The sequence below is a fragment of the Amblyraja radiata genome, chromosome 21, assembly GCF_010909765.2.
Source record: "Amblyraja radiata isolate CabotCenter1 chromosome 21, sAmbRad1.1.pri, whole genome shotgun sequence".
NCBI lineage: Eukaryota > Metazoa > Chordata > Chondrichthyes > Rajiformes > Rajidae > Amblyraja > Amblyraja radiata.
In genome coordinates, this window is record NC_045976.1 from 4552633 (window position 1) to 4562365 (window position 9733).

At 46.3% G+C, this 9733-nt stretch overlaps 1 protein-coding gene across 1 annotated transcript in view; it reads left to right on the forward strand.

The window, feature by feature from the left end:
- Positions 1 to 7342, forward strand: part of vezt (vezatin, adherens junctions transmembrane protein) — a 91114-nt gene extending 83772 nt beyond the window's left edge. Inside the window, exons 11-12 of the mRNA XM_033039402.1 lie at positions 1219 to 1426; positions 6715 to 7342. Coding sequence (XP_032895293.1) covers positions 1219 to 1426; positions 6715 to 7328 — 822 coding nt within the window. The 3' untranslated portion in view covers positions 7329 to 7342. The remainder of the gene's footprint in view (positions 1 to 1218; positions 1427 to 6714) is intronic.
- Positions 7343 to 9733: the final 2391 nt, after the last annotated feature.

Below are 9733 nucleotides of genomic sequence, written 5' to 3' on the forward strand. Positions count from 1 at the left end.
CCAGCAACTTGGCTAGAAACACATCTAAATGTGTACTTTGCGACACAAGTTCAAATATTTGGATATGTGCTATGTTGTTTTCTTTGTCCACCAGTTGTCAGGTTTGTAGGGCAGTCGGTAGTAAGGCCCACTTGCCAAGTTGCATGAATCTAAATGATCCATGATGCAGCATTTCAAGTCAAAACGTGGATAATTCCCTTTTCTCCCCCCCCCCCCCCCCCCCCCCCCCCCCCCCCCCCCTCCCCCAGACCAGCTGCTGCCTGACCAGCTGAGTTCCTCCGGCAGATTGCTAGTTGCAGTACGAGTCTAATGAGCCACAGAAGGCCTCGGAGGCCAAGTCAGTGTATTTTTAAGGTGGAGATTGATAGATTCTTGATTAGTACGGGCGTCAGGGGTTATGGGGAGGGCAAAAGAATGGGGTTGAGAGGGAAAGATACAAGAGCCATAATTGAATGGCAGAGTAGATTTGATGGGCTAAATGGCCTAATTCTACTCCTAGAACATGTGAACATAAAGTTTTCCTCCACTGGCTGAAAGAATTGTGAATTTGCAGTGGAAGTTTTTTGCAGTCCAAACTCTTAACATTCTTAGATTCCTGCCCTGTTTTTATGGCATATTAAAACTGGTGAAGGCTTACAGTGGTTTGAATCCAATCAAAAGAAGAAGCAAAACGTAAATTGGCATCTGCAGTGTTAGTGCACAGTTATATATGTGAGCATGGAATCTAACAGCAAGTATTATTATCATGGGCCACACAGCACCTACAGTACACAAACAGGTCCTTTGGCCCATCCATGCTGACTTGTTTGCCCCACATTCAGAGAATATATAGCAGCAGAGTTTGCCAGTTTGCTTAATCAAATTCTATAAACATACTGCTTTGTACATTAGCAAGCGTAAGCCAAATTTCTACCCAATAGGTTTGCTTATATTTAACACACTGTAAATTGAGTCACGCATACCGAGGTACAGTAAAAAGCTTTTGTTGTGTGCTAACCATACATGATTACAATCCAGTCATCCACAGGGTACAGATACATGATAAAGAGAATAACGTGAATAACGTTTAGTGCAAGATTAAGTCTGATCAAAGATACTCCAAGGGTTTCCATTGAGGCAGATAGTGGCTCAGGACTGTTCAATTAGCTTCTAAATCAGAAGACATACTTTTGCTTGTTCAAATGTGGCAGTTTGATGGTTCTCTTTCTTTGTGTGCAGGAATTTGAAGCTTACGTAGAAGAATCTGACTCGGATGGAGACTTCAGAAGCGGTTCTTATTGCCGCTTGTCACCGGAAGAGCGAGAAAAGGAGAAGCGAGAGAGGGAGGAGTCCAGGAGAGTGCTTCAGGAACTGAAAAGTGTACTGGGATTCAAGGCCTCTGAGTTGGAGAGGCAGAAGTGGAAGCAACTTCTTTTCAATGACCAAGGTGAGCCACCAAATCCTAGTCACTTCTCAGCTCTTTTGCCATGAATTAGAAGATGAATTTACTAATTATTCTGATAATTTGCTGGATCTCAGTGCTGGCATTGGGCAGCAATGTGTTTTTTTTTTCTCTCATGTGTCGCTGCACTGATCCTGTGCTGATGTCAGTGTCAGGAGCAGGAATTATGTCAAGTTCATAAGTTTTAGGAGCAGAATTAGGCCATTCAGCCCACTGAGTCTACTCGCCATTCAATCATGGCTGATCTATTCTTCCCTCTCAACCCCATTCCCCTGCCTTCTCCCCATAGCCCCTGACACCAGTACTAATCAAGAATATATCTATCTTCACCTTTAAAATATCCATTGACAGCCTTCTGTGGCAATGAGATTCCACAGAATCATCATCCTCTGACTAAAGAAATTCCCCCTCATCTCCTTCCTTCCTCATCTTTTTAAAGGTACATCCTTTTATTCTGAGACTATGGCCTCTGGTCGTAGACTCTCCCACTAGTGGAAACATCCTCTCCACGTTCACGCTATCCAGACCAATCTGGCAGGAAAGCAGTCGGAGCCAGTAGGTGCTACAACAGTTGGTGTGACTAGGCTTGTATTCACTGGAGTTTAGAAGGATGAGGGGGCATCTTATAGAAACATATAAAATGATAAAAGGACTGGACAAGCTAGATGCAGGAAAAATGTTCCCAATGTTGGGCGAGTCCAGAACCAGGGGCCACAGTCTTTGAATAAAGGGGAGGTCATTTAAGACGGAGGTGAGAAAAAACGTTTTCACCCAGAGAGTTGTGAATTTATGGAATCCCCTGCCACAGAGGGCAATGGAGTCCAAGTCACTGGATGGATTTAAGAGAGAGTTAGATAGAGCTCTAGGGGGCTAGTGGAGTCAAGGGATATGGGGAGAAGGCAGGCATGGGTTATTGATAGGGGACGATCAGCCATGATCACAATGAATGGCGGTGCTGGCTCGAAGGGCCGAATGGCCTCCTGCCCATATGTTTCTATGTGACATGGAGAAAAGTGTTCCCCTGCACCGTGCATTAGTTTTAAATGATGATGCTCGAGTAGCAAGGGTTTAAAAGCTGCTGGTACCTTATGTCTGTAGTATAGCTTGAGAGTGGATATTTCGATATAAAGCACATTGGTGATGCAGCTGGTACTGCACCATTGACCCAGGTAGCTCTGGTGCCAGCTGCGTGCTTGTACATCCCTATGACTGCGTGGGTTTCGCCCAGGTGCCCTGGTCTCCTGCCAGATCCCAAAGCCAAGCGGGTTGGAAGGTTAATTGACCCCTGTAAATTGCCCTTCTTGTGGAGGTGGGTGTAGAACGTGGGGGACATAAAAGTAAACGGGATCACTGTAGGATTAGTGTTTATGGGTGGTTGTTAGTCGATAGTAACTCATTTGTCTGAAGTGTGTAGGAAAGAACTGCAGATGCTGGGCACAAAATGCTGGAGTAACTCAGCGGGACAGGCAGCATCTCTGGAGAGAAGGAATGGGTGACGTTTTGGGCCTGTTTCCATGCTACAGGAGTTAGTGATGCAGCAGTTAGTAACCGTTACTGTTCAGTTCCAGTGACCCAGGTTCAGATGTAACTTCTGGTGCTGTCTGTGTGGAACTTGTACATTCTCGCTGTGAGTACATGGTTTCCTTCCACACCCCAACCATGCATTGATAAGTATAGATGAGGCTCTCACCAGGGTCTCCTCTATATCCCGCAGCTCCGCTCTCACTCCCCATCCCCCTACTCGTAATAAGGACAGAGTCCCCCTTGTCCTCGCCTTCCACCCTACCAGCCGTCGCATACAACATATAATCCCCCGACATTTTCCCCACCTCCAACGGGATCCCACCACTGGCCACAACGTCCCATCTCCTCCCCTTTCTGCTTTCCGCAGAGACCGTTCCCTCTGTAACTCCCTGATCATTTCGTCCCTTCCCACCCAAATCACCCCTTCCCCCGGTACTTTCCCTTGCAATCACAGAAAATGCTACACTTATCGCTTTATCTCCCCCCTCAAGACCCAAGCAGTCTTGCCAGGTGAGGCAGAGGTTCACCTGCACCTCCTCCAACCTCATCTATTGCATCAGCTGTTCCAGGTGTCAACTGCTCTACATCGGCAAGACCAAGCTCAGGCTTGGCGATCGCTTCGCCCAACACCTCCGCCCTGTTCGCAATAACCAACCTGATCTCCCGGTGGCTCAGCACTTCAACTCCCCTTCCCATTCCAAATCCGACCTTTCGGTCCTGGGCCTCCTCCATGGCCAGAGTGAGGCCCACCGCAAATTGGAGGAGCAGCACCTCATATTTCGCTTGGGTAGTTTACACCCCAGCGGTATGAACATTGACTTCTCCAATTTCAGGTAGTCCTTGCTCTCTCCCACCATCACCTCCCCTTCCCAGCTCTCCCACAGCCCACTGTCTCTGCCTCTTTCTTTCTTTATCCCTACCCCCCCCCTCCCGACATCAGTCTGAAGAAGGGTCTTGACCCGAAACGTCGCCTATTCCTTCGCTCCATAGATGCTGCCTCATCCGCTGAGTTTCTCTAGCATTTTTGTCTACCTTTGATAAGTTAACTGGCAGCTGTCCCGTGCTCCTGGGTAAGTGGTGTCAGGACAATCACTGGGGAGGGGATAGCCATGAAGAGCGTAGGACAACCGGTAGGGAATGGGATTAAGAGGGATGTTCCGAGAACTGACATGGGCTTGATGGTCTGAATGGCCTCCTACGTCATAAGAAAATTGGAAATGACCGGACAATCAGAGTGTCTGGTCGTGACCCGAGATGTGGGCATGAGTCTCACTGCTGCTGACTGCAGAGCCATTCAGCCCCAAAGTGAGAGTCATTCTTGTACAATTCTTAAATCTTTCTGAAGGCTGGAGATATTTTAGCTCGTTGAGCCTCTCGGGTTGTGAGAGGTGGCAAGGAAAAGCCGCACCATTGAATCCTCTTCCATAACCTGACATCACTGATCATTGATTTGGACGGGTGTCGGGGGTTATGGGGAGAAGGCAGGAGAATGGGGTTGAGAGGGAGAGATAGATCAGCCATGATTGAATGGTGGAGTAGACTTGATGGGCCGAAAGTCAGGGGAGTGGGAAACGAGATATAGAGAGAGAGAGATATAGAATAAATGAAAGAAAGATATGCAAAAAGTAACGATGATCAAGGAATGGTGGTGCCTACAATGGTCCATTGTAATCCAGGCCATTCCCTGATGCCAAGACCTGCATCCCTTGGGAAGAGTGAAACAGACAGACAGTAGAGGGAGTCTAGCCCTTACCTGGCGACTTTAGCTGTAGCCTTTTCCCCAGTTCCCCATCTCGTCAGAGTTAACTCGTGAATTATTTCACAGTCGCTCCTTTACAGTAGTTGTGGTTGTGCTGGAGTTTATGGGGAACTTGGCATTGTGTAGCAATGTCAAATGGAACATGCAGCTTTCATTTCAAGAGAACAATTCCTGTACAGTGTCTGATTAAACCTTGATCCCAACACCCAGCACCAAGCCTTGGCTAAAATCGCTCTGATTAGATGAGAATATTACTGATGAGAATATTCCAGCGGTGCTGTAAAGCCCCAGAGACCTAGGTTCCATCCTGACTATGGGTACTGTCTGTATGGAGTTCGTACTTTCTCCCTGTGACCTGTGGGATTTCTCGGGGTCCTCTCGTTTCTTCCCACACTCCAAAGACGTACAAGTTTGTAGGTTAATTGGCTTGGTAAAATTGTAAATTGGAAACAGCCCGTTTCCACACTGTATCTCGAAACTACACTAAACTAAGCAAGCTACTAAATCTCAACATCTACTCTGCGTCAGTGGGTGGGTGGGTGGAGACACCAAGGGAATGTTTAGTGGATTGGCAAGTGGATCAAAGAGTAACAATGAGGAAAAAATCACTAAAAAAGGAAATGTTGTTGATGGCATCAAGACCAATCTCAAAACGGTGGCTTGTTTCAGCAGTGGCATCTGCACAGAAGGTCAGGGATGGTTATCATCACCAACTAAAGGGAAAGAGATGGAGCAGACTCGCCAGTTCCAGAACACCAGGATTAGGATCAGGCCTGATATTCCCTCTCTCCTGAGCACCAGAATCAGTAATGAGTCCAGACCCCTCCAGAACTGGACACCCCCCCCCCCCCCCCCACACCCCGGAATTGGGAACGGTACAGGTGTTCCCTAAAATATGATTGGATATTTCTAAGGCAGAGATAGATAGATAGATTCTTGATTAGTTCAGGTGTCAGGAGTTATGGGGAGAAGGCAGAAAAATGGGGTTTTCGGAGGGAGAGATGGATCAGACATGATTGAATGGCTTCATGGGCCGAATGGCTCAATTGTACTTCTATCACTTATGACCTCTGGAGCACCAGGATCAGTAGCTGGCCTGGGGCTTCTCCCACCTCTAAATGGGATGAATGCCATGCCTGCTGACCTCCAGCTCTGGAACGCTGGAATCCTGATGTGCCCTGCATACTCCAGCTCCGGGGAGCCAGGCTTTCATAGAACCATAGAAAGTAGGCTATTCGACCCATCGAGCCAGCACTGTCATTCAATATGATCATGACTGACCATCCACAATCAGTACCCCGTTCCTTCTTTCTCCCCATATCCCTTGATTCCATTAGCCCTAAGAGCTATTTCCAATATTCTCTTGAAAACATCCAGTGAATTGGCCTCCACTGCCTTCAGTGGCAGAGAATACCACAGATTCACAACTCTCTGGGTGAAAATGTTTTTCATCATCTCAGTCCTAAATGGCCTACCCCTTATTCTTAAACTGTGACCCCTGGTTCTGGACTCCCCGAACACAGGGAACATTTTTCTTGCATCTAGCCTGTCCAATCACTTAAGAATTTTATATATTTCAATAAGATATCCTCTCATCCTTCCAGATTCCAGTGAATACAAGCCCAGTCGATCCATTCTTTCATCATATGGCAGTCCCGCCATTCCGGAAAATTAACCTGGTGAGCCTACGCTGCACTCCCTCAATAGCAATAATGTCCTTCGTCAAATTAGGAGACCAAAACTACACACAATACTCAAGGTGTGGTCTCACCAGGGCCCTGTACAACTGCAGTAGGACCTCCGTGTCCATAAACTCAAATTCTTCATTCCATTTCCCACCACGCTCTCTTCTGTGGATGTCCCACCTGGGCTGGGATAGCAGTAATTCCCTTGAGTTTAACGTTATAAAATAACCAAGTATGTGATTACTATATAGTGCCATCTTTAATTCTTAATCTATATTCTGCCGAATTTCAAATGTATTTTGCAGCTGCTCTGAAAGCCCTGCCATCCGTGGATGTGCCACTGCTGGTGGGAGAAGTGGTGGTGCCTATAGACATTGGAGCAAATGACCTCCAGGGTTGTGAGGAGGACTTGCAGCAGAAAGACCTCGGTCAATTAGACACCTCCCCTGATGGCCAAGAATGCTGCAGTGCTCTCGCATTTGAATCCACTGATGCGCTTTCAAATGATACCACCTTTAGTAACGTTACCGGAATGGGGGATGCAGACGGCAGCTCAGCTCACTGCTCGGACCCCACAGATAGAAAGCAAGAACATTCCCAATTGCCGCTTTGTGAACAGCAGCAGACGGCTGTAAGACGGAGACTCGCGGAAAGGCATGGACCATCCTCCCTGCACCTGACCTCTGCTCTGGCAGTACAGGCTGCTGCCCGCTCACTCACCTTTACCTGCTTTAAAGAACAAACCTTTGGAGATGATGATGATAGTGTTGATGATGATGATAGTGTTGATGAAGATGATAACGTGAGCAATGACCAGGGTGAGGATGAAAGAGAAGAGCAGCACGATGTCAGAAACTTTAGAAAGGGCACAACATGTAAAGATACTGAAAGTTTGAGCTCTGCACTGGGTAAACAATAAATATAACATAACATATTTATTTATAATTTTAAAGCTGGATGATGTGATGCAGGAGGTACTCGATAAAGAAACAAAGCGGGTGTAATTTTGATCAGCAACGTGCCTATTCCTTGCAGTGTGGGTGTCCATAGTGAACCCTGTGGTGATCACTGGATCATTGGTACTGGATAATGGAGCGATTACAACAGCAGCCACTTGCATTAAATGCACTGGGATGTGGTGTGAAGGATGTGTGTCCTGGATTCTGATGAAGTTGGGGAGAAATCCTTTGGAGCAATGCAAGAGTTTAGAATGCCCTAGGTAATGCCTACTGATGCACTGTCCCTCTTACCAAGTTCTACCGTTGCTGCTGATTATGTGGCCACGAAAGAAATACAGAGTATTCAGTCAGCTGCTGTCCAAACATCTCTGAAATAGTATGACTGTGATTGAACCAGATTCATAGAACAATGAACAATAGCGCACAGGAGCAGGCCCTTCAGCCCACAATGTCTGTGCCGAACATGATGCCAGGATAAGGTAATCTGGCTTGCCTGCTCATAATCCATATCCCTCCATGCCCTGCATGTACATGTGCCTATCTAAAAGTTTCTTAAATTGCACTATCGTATCTACCTCCACCACCACCCCTGGCAGCATGTTACCGGCTCCCACCAACCTGTGTACAACGTTAAAAAGATTGCCCTGCACATCTCCTTTAAACTTTATTGCTCCTCAACTTAAAGCTGTCCCCTCTAGCCTTTGACATGTCCACCCTGGGGGACAAAGGTTCTGATTGTCTCCCTCATCTTTATTTTATATTCCTATCGCGCCTCCCCTCCTACCTTCAACATACCAGAGAAAACAAAGCAAACCAAGTGCCTGTTCCGCTGAGTTACTTCAACATCTTATCTTCAAGTCTGTTCAACCTCCCCTTATAACTAACACCCGTCCATGCAGCATTCTGGTAAACCTCTTCTGCATCCTCTCCAAAGTGTTAGAAGCTTGAACGTGCATACTACCAGACTCTGGAACAGCTGCTCCCCTTCTATTATCAGGCTACTCAAGAGTCCAAGAGTCAAGAGTGTTTTATTGTCATGTGTCCTAGATAGAACAATGAAATCCTTACTTGCTGCAGCACAACACAATATGTAAACATAGTGCACTGTAAACAATATGATAAACGAGAGAGAAAAAAAAGTTCAGTGTGTATGTATACACTTACCCACAAGTACACACACACATACACACACACACACACACACACACACACACACACACACACATATCTATATACATATGTACTGTGTGTATATATATACATACATCCACACATACTCAAAAAACAAACCATAGTGCAATAAAAAAAATGTCTATTGCAGTTCATTTGTATTGTTTTCTAGCTTATTTGAGGTTGTAATGTTTAATAGCCTGATGGCTGTAGGGAAGAAGCTGTTCCTGATCCTGGACGGTACAGTTTTCAGGCTCCTGTACCTTCTTCCCGATGGCAGGGGTGAAATGAGAGTGTGGCCAGGATGGTGTGTATCTCTGATGATGTTGGCTGCCTTTTTGAGGCAGCGACTCAGATAAATCCCTTCGATGGTGGGGTGGTCAGAACCGGTGATGGACTGGGCAGTTTTCACAACTTTTTGCAGTCTTTTCCACTCCTGAACGTTCAAGTTGTCGAGCCAGACCACAATGCAACCAGTGAATATGCTCCCCGCTGTACACCCGTAGAAGATCAAGAGAATCCTCTCTGACATGCCAAATCTCGGGAAGTAGAGGCGTTGTTGTGCTTTCTTTATAATTGCATCAGTGTGCTGGGTCCAGGAGAGATCTTCGGCAATATGCACACCCAGGAATTTAATTTTTGACTCGCTCCACTATCGTCCCGTTGATATAAACAGGATTGTGTGTCCACATCCTTCCTCTTCCAAAGTCCACAATCAGTTCATTGATTTTACTGATGTTGAGAGCCAGGTTGTTGTACTGGCACTATTTGGTCAGTCAGTCGGTCGATCTCACTTCTATACTCTGACTCATCACCGTAATTCGTCCAACAACAGTGGTGTCGTCGGCGAACTTGCGGATGGAGTTCGCACTGTGTCCGGCTACACAGTCATGAGTATAGAGCAGGGGGCTGAGCACGCAGCCTTGAGGTGCTCCCATACTGATTGTTAATGAGGAAGAAGTATTTCTGCCAATTCGAACAGACTGTGGTCTGTGGACGTAGAGGATCCAATTGCAGAGGAATGTGAAGAGACCCAGTTCTGTGAGCTTGGTAACACGCTTTAAAAAAAATCAAAAATATTTATTCAAATATTAAAATAATATTTATGAGACAATAAAACAAAACCGAACCCACCACCATAATACAAGACAAACAATAAACTATTATACAACTCCTTGTCAAGGATGCATTCAAT